Genomic DNA, 15,156 nt, shown 5'->3' on the forward strand with positions numbered 1-15,156 from the left:
TCTTCAAATGTAATTTAAAAATAATAAGATATTTAATTTTCTATAATCGTTATCCACTATCTTAGTTAATTCTTGATACATATTTTAAACAAATGATTTTATCCTATTTACAAAATTTTTTTTAGATATTATTCTTATAATTGAATTAATTGACAAATAACGGTTTTTATTTGTGCAATAGAACTTTTGTTAAACAAAAAATGAATTTGAGCTTAGAAGAGACACCGGAGCGTCTATCTCTTTGCTAGTATCTCAAATTTTCCAGATTTTTATAGAAATAACAAAATTAAAACAATATTTACTTAAATGAAACCGAATATCTTTTATTAAAATTAAAATAATCAATATTATACACAACATTTGATATAGCTCAATAAATATACATTGAAAATAAGGAAATACAATTGTGTTAGATAGATATATGATATAGATATACTAGGCTAAAATTAATTGAAGCTGTCATTGATTATATATGAAGAGATTTAATTTTAATTTTAATAGAGTTTTATCATAAGAAACTGTAAATAATGTTCTTAATTTGCAGATTAATTATTTAAATAAATATAATATTTTATGATATATTATATTTGGTGCAGGACAAGCTCTTATATAATAAGAGCAGTAATTGGATCTGAAACTTTATAATTAGCATGCTCAATAGTACAAATAAGTTGGATTGGTGGCCCTATTGTTATATTTTCGGTCTCTTCACTTTATATACTTTACATTTTCTTGTTAATTATTATTGTGATGGAACTCTATTAACAACATTTTAGATAAGTACAAATAAACTTAAGTTATATATGGTAGCTAAAATATAATTTTTCACATTTACAATCAGATCTTTTTCAATCTAATGATACATTTTAACGATACATTTTGAAGAGATGTAGATGATCTTATGTGTTTTGTATTCATTTTGTTCACATAATATTAAAAATAACACATGTAATTTAAAAATATATATTTAATTCGATATTTTTTTACGATAGATTTAATTGTATATGCGTAATTTAAAGTATTTATTTTGATTGTACATTAATTGAAACAATAATTATTTTGAGAACAATTACAAACAAATAACGGGTATTTTAAATTTGATGTGACTAGATAGTTTATTTAATGATTAATAAATACAATGATATTTTGTTATTGTAGTTGTATTTATCAAACTTTTCTCTCCTTTAAAGTTGAGAACTCGATATTATTACAAAATTATTGAAAAAAATGATAGATTCTCACGTAAAATAGAGTAATATTACTTCCTTATAAAGTAAATGATTCAAGTGGTCATATTTTATTATAAAATGTTTTGAAAAATAGAAAATTAACTTACGATAGCAAGTATAATATATTAAAAATTAAATATTTCGATATGTTATAATTATTTTGAAAGAAGAAAAAATTTCATTTTCTGTGGGATAATACAGTATACAAATTTTTATGGATCTGCAATAGGGTATACAACTGCAGCTAACATCATGTGAGTTCAGTTAACCCTTAGGTGTGTATATGTGTATGTATATAGATAGTAATAGACTTTGAATGATAATTATAAAAAAAAAATCCATTTCAATGATTTAATATTAATACCTAGAGCAATGAGTGGTAAGTTGAAATAACTTAACACTTCTTTCTCTTAATGGATTTTAAATTTTTATGAATAAAAGTTGGAAGGTTGAGTTTTTTTTTTTTTCATAAAAAGAAAAACTAATTTCTTATAATAGATCAACTCTGTTAAGCTGAAGTCAACTAATCTTGTTTTATTAGATTTTAGATAATTAACTTAACAATCCTAGTAATTAACAAAGATTTAGCCAACAACAAGCTAATAAAAATTTTTAAATTGTATTTCATACTAGTTAATTGTCATTAATTAGTGATTATTTTAATTTCATTTTTTAAAAAAATACAAAATTAATGATTATTAATTACAATTATTTAAAGATGGCTAATCACAAATTGTTTACGTATACTTTTTTTAATTGTCATTAATTAGTCATTATATCTAATGCAGTATTCTCATTTATACTAATGTAAATAAAAATTAAACTCTTAGATAATATTAGTGAAATAAATAAATATAATATAGTTAAAAGAAAATTAATGTATTGTCTTGTTATTAAAATTGATTGAATCTTAGTATAACTTTTTAGAAATTATAAAAAAACACAATTATATTTGAAATTGATTAAAATTTATGGATTTTAATTGGCAGGGCAATCACAAAAACAAATTGTATACACTCCTCTCATGGAAAAATCTATACCATATTTTGGCAACCGTTACATAATATGATTTCGGACAATCCAACTTATATTTTTTTTAAATTTATAATTTTCATAAAATATAATGACTCTCAATACTTGCTTCAGTCATGTCTTTCACTTATTTCTTAATTGGTCTAGCTCTTGGAATTGCTCAAATTTTAGATTATGTTTAATTTATTTTTCTACTTAAATTTGTTTGATACACCTGATACTTTCTATTGAACACATAAATCATTATATGCATAGAGAGTGTGTTAGTTATATAAAGCAAATTCAAATAGGAAAACAAATTAAACATAACTGAAATTTGAGTAATTTCAAGAGTTAGATCAATTAAGGAATAGGTTAAAGACATGACTAAAAATAAGTATTGAGAGCCATCCCATTTTATAAAAATTAGAAATTTGAGAAAATACAAATTAAATTGTTCCAAACCATATTTTATGCAACTGTTGCCAGAAGAAATATGACATGGATTTTTTTTTCATGAGAGAAATGTATACAATTTATTTTTGTGATTGACCTGCCAACTAAAGTTAATAAATTTTAATCAATCTTAAATATAATTATCTTTTTTATAATTTTTGAAAAATTATGTTAAGATTCAAACAATTTTAATAAAAAAACAATACATGAATTTTTTTTAATTAGATTATAGATTATATTTATTTATTTCACTAGTACTATTTAAGAATTTAATTTTTACGTATTATTAGTATAAATAAAAATACTACATTATTTACTAACAACAAATACAAATTAAGTTAAAAAATATATATGTAGACAATTTCTAATTAGCCAACTTAAATCATTATAATTAATAATCATTAATTTTATATTTTTAAAAAAATAAAATTTAAATAATCACTCATTAATGACAATTAATTAGTATGGAGTGTAGTTTAAAAATTCTTGTTAATTTGTTGTTGGCTAAATTTTTGTTAGTTACTAAAATTGGTAAATTAATTGTCTAAAATCTAATGAAATATGAAGAGTTGATTTTAGGGGTGGCAACGAGGCGGGTAGGGGCGGGTTTTTGCTCTGCCCGACCCGTCCTGCCGTACAACAACCCGCATAGAACCCGTCCCGCTTCCACCTGTGGGTAGTAAAACGTTGAACCCTAACCCGCCCCTACCCGCCCCTATAATTATTAAAATCCAATAAATAAAATTAAATTTCAAAATTTATATAATTATCATCACATACATAACATAAATTAAAATAAAAAATTTAAATATTATACAATAGAGTAAAGTATTGTTTTTGTCCCCAACGTTTGCGATAAGTCCTATTTGTGTCACTAACGTTTAAATTGTCCTATTTGTATCCCTAACGTTTATAAAAGTGATTCAATGTTATTCTACTATCAATTATACTAACAAATCAGATTATATTTTTCGATTATTCTCACTTGGATGCATTCATTCTCAATTAGGTCTCACTTGGATGTGTTCGATTTTAATATTATACCTACTATTTGTGTTTAGATTCAATTATGTCTCTAGAAAAGTGAATTATGTAAATGTTGTAGGAATTAGTTTCAACTTTTGATGAGTTATTTTTCGGAGTGGATCATCGATTCTATCTCAGACATTTGTATTCTAACTTTAAGAAGAGATTTTTAAAACTCAAACTAAAGCGTTCATTATGTGTAATTGACGGCAGGATAACATTGAATCACTTTTACAAACGTTAGGGATACAAATAGGACGATTTAAACGTTAGGGACACAAATAGGATTTATTCCAAATGTTGGGGACAAAAATAATACTTTACTCTTATACAATATTATTAATCATTTACTAATTATTTTATATATATTATATATTAAAATTATATATATTATATATATAGCGGGGCGGGTATTACCTAAACCCGCTCTAGTGCGGGACGAATAATTACCCGCCCCGAACAGATAAGAGCAGGATGGATACCCACGGGTTCAGGTGGTATTTGGTATTGCCATCCCTAATTGATTTTAGTTTAGCGAATTAGTCTATTATAAGAAATTAGTTTTTTTTTAACTCATCAACTTTTCCATTTTTATCCATAAAAAATTAAAAATCTATTAAGAAAAAAAAAATCAAATTACTTCAACTTACCACTCATACCTTACACTCATTACTATAGTATATCAACATTAAGTCATTAAAATGAACTTTTTTTTTTATATAATTATCATTCAAAATCTATTACTGTATATATGTATATATACATACACATATACATTGATCAAATGAAATCAATTTCAAATATAAATGTAAGGGTTAACTGAACTCACATCGTACTAATGGCGGCCACAATTGTATATCCTATTGCAGATTCATAAAAAATTGTATATTGTATTATTCTGAAAAAATAAAAATTTTTTTTCCTTCAAAATAAATATAGCATATCGAAATATTTAATTTTCAATATATTATACTTACTATCATAAGTAAGTTTTTTATTTTTTAAAAAAATTTATAGTTTTCTATTTTTTAAATATTTTATAATGAAATATGAAATCATAATACTTACTTTATATATGTAAATAATATTACTCTATTTTACGTAAGAATCTATCAATTTTTTCCAATAATTTTATAACAATCTCTTTAAAGGAAATAGAAGTTTGTTAAATACACCTACAACAACAAAACATTACTAGACTTGTTAATTATTAAATAAACTAGGGAGCCACTCCAATAAAGACGTCTAACACGTCTTTTTTTTAAGATATTTTTTAATAATTAAAATTTAACATATATAATCAATTAAATCGTATTATTTTTTGTTAAAATTAGGCTAAATAAATTAACTTAACCGAAAAATAGTAAATCAAATTTTGAATCGGTCTAAATTAATATTATTTTTTATAAAAAATGATTACAATACCCCTATTATAAAAAATGACTAAAATACTCTTTTATATATATTAATTTTGAGAATCCTAAATTATAGCCATTTTCTTCTCTGTCGTCATAGGGTTAAAATTTAGAGTTTATATATATATATATAGGGATATTTTAATTAGTCTTTATAATAGGAATATTGTAGTTATTTTTTATAAAAAAAATATTAATTTATTAATTTTTTGGCTAAACTGATTTGTCTAGTCTAATTTTAATAAAAATAACACAATTTAATTGATAATATGTGTTAAATTTTAATTTTTAAAAAATATCTTTAAAAAAAATATTTTTGACATTTCTATCTAAGTAGCTCCCAATAAACTATCTAATCACAGCAAAATTTATACTAACATCAAATTTAGAACACCTGATATCTCTTTGTAATTGTCTTCAAGATAGACATTGTTTTAATTCATGTACAACATAATTAAATCTATCATAAGAAAATACTGAATTAAATATACATTTTTAAGTTGCATGTGTCATTTTTAATATTATGTTGTGAATATGTGATTGTAATTAACAAAAATAACAAAAAAAAAAAAAAAAAACACATAAGATCGTCTATATTTCCTCAAAATGCAACTTCAAATTGAAAAAGATCTACTTGTAAATGTAAAACCATATTTTAGCTACCATATATAACAGTTTTGTTTGTACTTACCTAGAATGTTGTTAATGGGTCCCCGGACCCAGCACCATGCTATCACCATGCTAATGATAAAGTTCTAGAACCCATCACTACTGATATTATATAAGAGCTTGTCCTGCACCAAATATAATATATATCAAATATCATAAAGAATTGAAAAAATTTCAAGTATATCAAAAAACACTGGTGTTCCAGTTATTTTAACCGTTGATTTCAATTAATATATATTATATATATTTTTTATAATTCAGATTAACGGTTAAAACAACTGGAACACCGGTGTTCTCGATACACTTAAACTCTTCCTAAAAAATTATATCCATTTGAATAATTAATCTGCAAGTTAAGAAGTTATTTGGAGGTTTTTATGATAAAACTCCATCATTAAAATTAAATCTCTTCATATATAAATTATAATCAATGACAGTTTCATTTATTCTTAGCCTAGTATATCATCATATCATGTATCTAACACAATTATATTTCATTATTTTCAATGTACATTTATTGAGCTATATGAATGTGTATAATATTTTTTTTTTAATAAAAGATATTCGGTTTCATTCAAGTAAATATTGTTTTAATTTTATTATTTCATTGGATGTTCTTTCCTCTGGTCTCACTTGGCTTCAACTTCAATGAGCCATTCCCATTTGCATCAACCTCTGGACCTGCCATTTTTACTTTTCTTTCTTAAAAGGAGATGATTTTCTTCAATTTAATTTCTTTTGTGCCCAAAAGAAAAATAGTTAAATAGATAGATGAGTGTTAGAACAGAACAAGTGGCCTTCTTTATTACTCTGTAGTTTGGAAGTAGAAAAAGATGGACAGATTCAATTAGCAACTTCATGAAGTAAATTAAAGAATGAACTTATAACTAATTATGACAAGAAGTAAGCCTGATGAATGGACTTGCAAATATTTCCAACCAATACAGATTTAAGAAATATACCCAAATACTAAATTAACTTATAACTGTTAACTGCAAATCCTATGGTGGCTCAGTGCACTCAATTAAGCAGATCAAACTTAAGCAGAAGGAAAATGAAGAACATCACAATTTTTCTGATAAATTCAGGACTATGAAGCTTTGCCTTCAACTAATAAACATCATGTACAATTTTACATCTTGTGCTAAAAAAAAGGAAATTCGAAAACCTAATTAAGTGAATAGAATACCTCATATGCTTTAAGTGACTGATCTGCCACCTCTTTTTTCTCATCACCATCTTTAAATTCCGCTAAATACCGATAGTAGTATCCTTTCCTGCATCAAATCCAAAACTCAAAAACAGTACATAAATTGCCATAATCTAACACATAACGAAACATAACAACTTAAGAAACCACTCCACCACAAACAATTCTGCTTAAGTAGAAGTTTTGGCAGAACCAATTTAGTTCAAATTTCAATTTTGATGTAAAGTGATTTACTTTGTTAGCTCCTCTAAAAAGTGGTTCCCACATAAAATAAAATATTTTCACTTCTGACAGAATCAATTCTAGAGGCATGGATTGATATCACAAACTAATAAAGCAAACATACACGAAAACTAGCCAAAAAAATTTTACACACACACAAAAAAGAAGGCATTACATTACATTTTATAGTAAAAAACAGTGGACTCAGCAACATTAGTGGATGGGATAAGATGCTCATCTAAGACAATCATAATGTCACTGCAAATTTTGGAGAGCTCAAACTCCACCTTGTGCATGTATTCCCTTATGAGCTTTGCATTTACCTCATTGCCCCTTGACTCTTCCTTCTGCTCTATCTTTGACAGGATCCTCCATGAAGCCCTCCTTGAACCCACCACGTTCTTGTACCCAACAGAGAACAGGATCCACCATTTCTGCATCACCAACCCCATGTTGCACACATTAGACAAACTTTAAAAAAGATTCCAAATTTTTGTTCTTTTTTGTGGCTTTTGCATAAATGACTATGTGGGCATGTAAAAAGTGAAGTATGAGTGTAATTAATGCATATGGGTGGGAAGAAAATTTAAAAAAGAGAAAGTGGGGAGTTTTGGAAAGTGCTGAAGAAATGAATGAAAGTGCAATGAAGCATCAAATGGAAGAATCTGAAACAGTGTCCACAGAGAGAGAGAGAAAGAGAGAGAAGTAGAGAACCATCATAGCGTTCAGCTTGCTCAACTACCTTAGTTAAATAGACGAAGTTCTCACGGTCCTTGGAAGAGGAAGCCATCATTGTTGCTGATCTGAGCTTGAACCTGTTGTTCTCGCTGGTTCCACTATCTCACTCTGCTCACAGTGTAGTTAGACTTGAGAGAGAGAGAGAGAAGGGGGGAGTATATAAGGACAGGTGTTTCACAGCGAAACCGTGATTTCGTTTTTTTTCTTTTTTTTTTTTAATAAAAAATTAAATTTTTATAAAATATTAAATAGATACATTTTTGCGTACAACAGTAATTCAGTACAGGAAAGTCAGGAGCCAATGGAATATTTATACAATGTGTACAATGAAAGTTTATAAAGTATTAGAGATATAATCATTAGTGTTACCTTTTCCCATCAGCTGAAGCTTTTGGGATGACCGGTATCATGATATGGTATTAGAGCGCTAGATCTAAAAGGTCAAGTAATTTTTCGGGAAGATGTTTATTATCCCTAGTATTTGGATGGTTATTCTAGATAGTATGGAGGATGTTCATTTTATAAGTCAATAGCCCATTGTACACATTGTACAAATAGTCCATTGTCTCCCTAGCAGGATCAATAGCCCATTGTACACATTATACAAATAGTCCATTGTCTCTCTAGCAGGATCCGTACAGTACAATACACATAAGATGATTGGCATTATTACTGATCAGAAATGAACTTGGTTATTTTTCCTTTTTGAGTGGTCCCATTACCTTACCTTACCTTCCTTCATGGGTGGCGTATAATGTGAGATAATCTCTCGTGAAAACAAAAATCACCATTAGAATAAAATATATAAGATATAAGATATGGTCATGGTGCAGTATGGTAGCGCTTTTTAAAGTATATGCGCAGGAAAAAAACATTAATTTCTAAAATGCGCATGGCTGAAAATAGTTCTGAAAATGTGCATTATCATTTTATGGCTGCTGCCCGTGAAATGGATTTGAACTCCATTTCAATTGAGGTGCCCATGAAATGGACAATCTATGTCATGGCAAGCACACACGAAATGGGTATTCTATTTCCATGAGTGCAGCAGCGAAATAGAAGAAAGAATTCTGGGCAGACAACCGCAAATTGGGTGAACGGCTGAGTTCAGAATCCATGTCTCCTGTACCGCAAATTGGGTAAAAATAAGCATATGTTTTAATAATGTGATATTTTAAAATAGATTTTAAAAATGTGATATTTTGAAATTTGTGTTAAACAAAACACGACATTATTTTGGGTGCCTTACTAAACAACAGAAATGTCACCTTCTGCAGTTTTCATATGTCAAAAATGCAAGTAGCGTTTCATTTATAAGAAAATAATAATTAAATAATTATTAGAACTTAGAAGTAGATATAATTATTATTGTTATTATTGTATTTGTTATCGTTGTTACATCAACTGTTGTTATTTTTTTTATTATTACATTAATTAAAATTAAAACTATAAAAATTTGATATAATATTTTTTGTTTATTATTAACAAACAACACAATGGAAAAAAAATTAATTACAACTAGTTTTGTTAACACACACCTGCCTAGTATTTAATTGGCATATTTTTCTTATAAATGAAACACTGCATCTAAAGTGTAGTGTTCTTTAATTTAATTTCTAAGGTTTTTTTTTGTGAAATTTAAAGAATTAGAACGCTACATATAATATTTTACATTATTTATATCTCATCTCAACACATTTTTCAAATATCACATTCTTATAATATTTTTTAAAATTTTTTATTTCTTGTAATCAGTTTTTTTTTCCTTTATACATGTGAATCAGTCTCAATTCTCATCAAATAATGACAAATTTATATATAGTTACTATATATCTACATTTTTAATTGCATACCCATCCATCTCTAAACAAAGAAGTAAAACAAAATAAATGTTGCAACCTTTGCAGTACACACAAATTTCGTGTGCGGTACAGGAGACATGGATTCTGAACTCAGCCGTTTACCCAATTCGCGGCTGTCTGCCCAGAGTTCTCCCTTCCATTTCGCTGCTGCACTCATGGAAATGGGATACCCATTTCGTGTGTGCTTGCCATGACATGAATTGCCCATTTCGTGGGCACCTCAATTGAAATGGAATTCAAATCCATTTCACGGGCAGCGACCACAAAATGGCAATGCGCATTTTCAGAACCATTTTCAGCCATGCGCATTTTGGGAATTAATGTTTTTTTCCTGCGCATATACGTAAAAAAGCCGTATGGTAGTATATGAGGGGCTTTTTTATATAATTAAGCATGGTAAAAATTTTAATTCCCAAAATACGCATGGCAGGAAAACGTTACGGAAATACGCATGCCCATGTCTTGGCCACCGCTCACGAAATGGGTTTTCTCTTCATTTCTGGTGGAGCGCCCGTGAAATGGAAAAAACAGCAGCAGGTTCCAACTCAATAGCGGCGGTCACTAAATGGTGCAGGTCCCATTTAGTGCCTGTCACCTGCGAAATGGGGCACATTTGGGTCGGCGGCCACGAGTTGGCCCCAACTCAACTGCAACGGACGCGAGTTTGGCCACTCTGGTGCACGGGCCACGAAATGCGATCGTGGTTTGCCTATATAAACGCTGCTGGATCAACCACAGAAGAAGCCATTCTGTATCCATTCTCTTGCAACTCTCCAACATTCTCTCTCAAGTTCACAAGCTTCTTTCTCTCTTAAAAATTTTTTTGGGTATTCAGATTGGGTTGTTTTGTGTATGGCTTCGGAGATCGTGTATTTAATTATATATCTCAATGGAGAAATTTCTCATACAGCAGAAGGTATTACATTCGTTTGCGACGATCCATTATGATAATGATTCCACCACAGACATCGTTACAAGATCTGAAGAATCTAATTCTGGTTCATACCGGAATGGTTGGAAAAAAAGAAATCACGAAGTTGACTTACAGGATGCCGATTGCAGTGGCCAACTCGTTTGCGTATCAAAAAATGCAGATAAAATCTAATCAGCAGGTGTTGATGATATTCTCTTATCATCGCAGCATAGGTACCATATATTCGTTGGAGCTTTGTCTGAATATTCAGGATATTGGCGGAAGCTCGTCCAGTTCCAATAATGTGGATGGTGTGAGAAATCTGGGAGTGGCTGATTTTGTACAGGGTCCGGATACAAGTAGGGCCCGTAGTCCAAGCTTCAATGCGTTTGTTGTGCGGGAACAGAATGCAAATCTTCGTGAAGCGCGCCCCTCCACTTCAACCTTACTTGGGTTCGATAGGCATCCCGATGTTGGCATCCCTGAAAGTTCTGACGAGGATGACATTGAAGAATTCAGTGGTGATGAGGCAGAAGCCGTTCCGGAAACGAAACCTCCGCATGGCGACTCTGTTCCTCCAACACCTGTCGAACCGGTAGGTGGAGGTGTATCCTCCAGCACACCTGCACACTACCCATCCCTAAATCTTGGAGCAATGCATTCGAGTAACGCAGAGGACAGACCTAGTAGCTATCCTCTCTCAGGCGAGATGGAGCTCGAGATTGGGTTAAAGTTTCTGAACCGGGAAATAGCGATGCTGGCAGTAAAAAACTACAACATCCATAGGAGTGCAGAGTATAAGGTCGTAGAGTCAGACCAAAGGAGGTATGTATGTCGATGCAAGCAGTTCGGTGATCAATGTCGTTGGATGGTACGGGTTGCAAAGACAAGGACTTCCAGATTTTGGGAAGTTCGAAAATATGAAGGGCCTCATAGTTGCTTGGCAAGTTCGATGTCTCAAGACCACGCTCAACTAGATAGCAATGTGATCTGCCAGCACATATTCCCTATGGTGCATGCTGATGCGACTATTTGTGTAAAGGTGTTGCAAGGATCGGTAGAGTCAGCGTACGGGTACATGGTGTCTTACAAGAAGGTTTGGCACGCGAAGCAGAAGGCAATCACAAGGATCTATGGTGATTGGGACGAGTCGTATGACCAGCAGCGCAGATACTTCAATGCGCTGCAAGCTTTCGTCCCAGGTATTCCTTGCATTTTACTTTTGTATGGTCTTTGCTCTTTGTTGTCCATTTACCCCTTAACAACTTTGACCAAGTAAACAAATTTCGCAACAGGGACAATTGTTGACCTCCAAACGGTTCCGTACTATGTTGGAAACATGCTTGACCGTGATAGTGTCATGTTTCACCGGGTCTTCTGGTCGTTCCCTTCGTGTGTTCAAGCGTTTAGGCATTGCAAGCCGTTGGTGTCAGTAGACGGAACACACCTGTACGGTAAGTACGCTGGCACCCTTCTCATGGGCATAACACAGGATGGAAATAACAACATTCTGCCCGTCGCTTTCGCCCTCGTAGAAAGAGAGAACACAGATTCATGGTACTTTTTCCTGACTAATTTGAGGAGACATGTAGCGACTAGGCCAGGAGTTCTTCTTATCTCCGACAAGCATGCTGCAATAAAGGCCGCATTGGAGCGTGAAGGATGTGGTTGGGATCACAATGCTTACTGTGTACGACATATTGCCTCCAACTTCGCAACAAGTTTCAAGAGTAAGGAAGCCAAAAGACACCTGGTTAATGCCGCTTATTCGAAGACGCAAGAGCAGGCGCAGTACTATCTTGAGTTAATTAGCAGCGAGGATCTCGTAGCATCACCGCAGATGATGGGTTAGATACGAGGGTTAGAGCCACCTAAATGGCTGCAGCACCTTGATGAGGGCCGACGATATGGTCACATGACGACCAATCTTTCTGAGTGTATCAACTCCGTCCTGAAGGGCACTAGAAATTTACCCGTCTATGCAATTGTCAAGTCTACCTACAATCGCCTAAATGAGTTATTCATCGTCAAGGGTCGGCAAGCACAAGCGCAGATTGCAAGCGGTCAGGTGTTCTCACAATTCCTGCAGAAATCCATTTTAGCAAACCGTGAGGGAATTTCTCAGATGTTAGTGACGTCGTACGATAGAGCCACAATCGTATTCATGATCGACGAGATAGCTGCTGCAGGGGTGCAGTCTCGGTTTAGGGTTAACCTTCAGTTTCGTAGATGTGACTGTGGTTATTTCCAGGCGTTACACTACCCATGTGCTCATGCTCTAGCCGCTTGCGCCTACGCGAGACTAGAGTGGCAACAGTATGTAGACTTGGTTTATCGCGTCGAGAGCGTGTTTTTGGTCTATAAAATGGAATTCCAGCCAATGCCGGATGAGGAGATGTGGCCCCCTTATGAAGGCCCACGTGTCCGTCCCAACCCCCTCCTACGACGCACACTTGAAGGATGTCCGGTGTCTACGAGGTTTCGGAATGAAATGGACGAGGTTGAGCTGGGACTCGGTAAGCGGTGTGGCCTTTGCAGGCAACCAGGACATACAAGGCGACATTGTCCCAACGCTACTGTAACCTAGAATGCCACCAGCTTGGTTTATTGTATTTTTTTTTTTTTTTTGCAGTTATTTGAGTTTTATTGTATTAAGGAATTTATGTTGTTTCTTCTTGTTATGTTAAGTTCGGTTCGCGTGTGTTGTTTATGTAAACAAACTAATATCATTATAAAATCCGGTACGATCGTTAAAAAAATACATGATTGAAGAAAACAAACCAATACATAACACAAACAAATAGAGCCATACATAATGGTACGAGTACATCAAGATAACTAAACGGTAAAACATATAACATTGATCGGAAACAAGATAACTAAACGATGAAACATATAACAGATAACATCTGAAAGAAGGCTAATGGTGCTCGTGCCCCAGTCTGCCGCCTGTGCCACACGGAGGAGCTCAAGTGACCCGGCCGGGACGACCATCATGTCCCTCGTCCTCGTCCACGCTAACATCAGCCCCAGTGTAAGAAAGCCGTCGGCCCTGCATCTGCATAGCGTCGTAGGGACGGAGTGCAGAGCCAGCTGTGTCACAGATGGAGGTAGCTCTCCTCCCCGCAGGCGTAGGCTGAGTCTCAGTGTCGGATCGGGGCAAGGCGAGTGCAAGATCTGTTGGTGTATGCGGGGATGCTTGCTAAGGAATGAAATGGTCCAAACCGTCGAAAAAAGAAGAGAAATTTGTCCACCCAACTCTGTCAATAGAATCAATTAAGTCCTGTGTACCTCCCTGTGATGAACCACCAACCTCGTAGCTACTATGATATGGCATAAAATGCTGAATCGAAGATGGCTGGGTTAGCTCCGGTTGAACAAAAGGCTGCGGGTGGTAGTAGTCCCCTGGAACTGGAGGAGGCTGTGGTGGGTAACCCATGTCTGGCTCAAATTCGGGGCGGTCTTCCACCGGTACATCCGGCCTATCCTCCCCAGGGTCAGCATCTTCTTCAACTCTACATCTGCGAGGACGGCGACGACGATGGTCTCGTGGAACCGGCGGCAAATTAACCACGGGGCCTCTTCCATACTCTTCCGGTGCGCCTGCGGGGACAACTTCCTGCCTCGGATCATGGAATGCATCAGGGGCAGACAAAAACCTCCTTGTTCTGTCACAGTACCACCTATAGTAATCTTGACTGGGACGCGATGTATCTGCACGATCAATACGCAGCCTATATGCATCACTTCGCTGGTTCGCCCATACCTCAAACCACTCGGATAGTCTAATCGGCCACCATCCGTCATCATTGCGGGCCAACTGTCAATGGAAGGTATCAATATTAAGCAGAGGGTTTGGAGGTCCTTGCTTTCCCCCAAATTGACGCAACACTCGGTCAACATTTAGGATCTCAATCCACCTGAAAAATATGAGAGGCACAACGGCCATATAAAAGTCTCCATGTGGGTGGCCGAGGAATTTAGCCGGAACTCTAGAGAGAATCCGGGGGTCCATGTACGGCTGCCAAACAAACTACACATAAAAGAAACCGGGTCACTAAAGGCATATACACAGTTGTTGGTAACACATTAATAACAACCAGCACCAACCTCATCCACCTGCAGATTGTCCAACCTTAGACGGTGCCTCAATTAGCGCTGCTCAGCATAGTCATTTTGTCCTTTTTTGCCTGCCCACCTATTCGACAAGGAAAAAAATAAAAAAAAAATAAATTCCAACAGCAAAGGATATCTGATAAAAGTCACAAAGTGGGAAGACATATACCATACCTCGTGGCTAAAGGAAAACTATACGCTGTTGTGACATTCGGTGCCAAAAAAGGTAATATGTAGTATATCCACGGCATGAGCAACGTATGACAACTGGCCATACCCTCAACACTGG

The 15,156-nt window shown here is 33.5% G+C and overlaps 3 protein-coding genes across 4 annotated transcripts; 2 read left to right on the forward strand and 1 right to left on the reverse strand.

Annotated features, from left to right (window-relative positions):
- Positions 1 to 5,231: 5,231 nt before the first annotated feature.
- On the reverse strand, positions 5,232 to 8,096 carry LOC107613271 (14-3-3-like protein B). Of its 2 annotated transcripts, none has more exons than XM_021110150.2 (4): positions 7,981 to 8,096; positions 7,419 to 7,672; positions 6,996 to 7,083; positions 5,232 to 5,931 (listed from the first exon to the last, which is right to left on the reverse strand). In XM_021110150.2, the coding sequence occupies exons 1-4, from the start codon at positions 8,029 to 8,031 to the stop codon at positions 5,893 to 5,895; spliced, it is 432 nt and encodes a 143-aa protein (XP_020965809.1). In that variant the 5' UTR covers positions 8,032 to 8,096; the 3' UTR covers positions 5,232 to 5,892. The 2 variants fall into 2 exon arrangements, with proteins under 2 accessions (XP_020965809.1, XP_020965810.1); XM_021110151.2 differs by lacking the exon at positions 5,232 to 5,931 and adding an exon at positions 5,973 to 6,487.
- A 2,692-nt stretch (positions 8,097 to 10,788) lies between these two features.
- Positions 10,789 to 12,603, forward strand: LOC107611764 (uncharacterized). The gene is made up of 2 exons (XM_016313658.1): positions 10,789 to 11,953; positions 12,047 to 12,603. The coding sequence occupies exons 1-2, from the start codon at positions 10,789 to 10,791 to the stop codon at positions 12,601 to 12,603; spliced, it is 1,722 nt and encodes a 573-aa protein (XP_016169144.1).
- A 63-nt stretch (positions 12,604 to 12,666) lies between these two features.
- LOC148550084 (uncharacterized) lies at positions 12,667 to 13,338 on the forward strand. Its single transcript, XM_088495928.1, has one exon. It carries the CDS (start codon positions 12,667 to 12,669, stop codon positions 13,336 to 13,338), a length of 672 nt encoding a protein of 223 aa, XP_088352054.1.
- Positions 13,339 to 15,156: the final 1,818 nt, after the last annotated feature.

The sequence above is a fragment of the Arachis ipaensis genome, chromosome B8 (genome assembly GCF_059453495.1).
Source record: "Arachis ipaensis isolate K30076 ecotype BB chromosome B8, ASM5945349v1, whole genome shotgun sequence".
In the NCBI taxonomy this organism is placed as follows: domain Eukaryota; kingdom Viridiplantae; phylum Streptophyta; class Magnoliopsida; order Fabales; family Fabaceae; genus Arachis; species Arachis ipaensis.

Excerpts from the sequence above, each read along its gene's own strand:
- LOC107611764 (XM_016313658.1), top strand. The coding sequence starts at position 10,789 with ATGATTCCACCACAGACATCGTTACAAGATCTGAAGAATCTAATTCTG. Across the intron at positions 11,954-12,046 it reads GCTGCAAGCTTTCGTCCCAG|GGACAATTGTTGACCTCCAA; the intron begins GTATTCCTTGCA and ends ATTTCGCAACAG.
- LOC107613271 (XM_021110150.2), bottom strand. The coding sequence starts at position 8,031 with ATGATGGCTTCCTCTTCCAAGGACCGTGAGAACTTCGTCTATTTAACT. Across the intron at positions 7,673-7,980 it reads ACTTCGTCTATTTAACTAAG|AAATGGTGGATCCTGTTCTC; the intron begins GTAGTTGAGCAA and ends TTGGTGATGCAG. Across the intron at positions 5,932-6,995 it reads AGTCACTTAAAGCATATGAG|GACAAGCTCTTATATAATAT; the intron begins GTATTCTATTCA and ends TATTTGGTGCAG.
- LOC148550084 (XM_088495928.1), top strand. The coding sequence starts at position 12,667 with ATGACGACCAATCTTTCTGAGTGTATCAACTCCGTCCTGAAGGGCACT.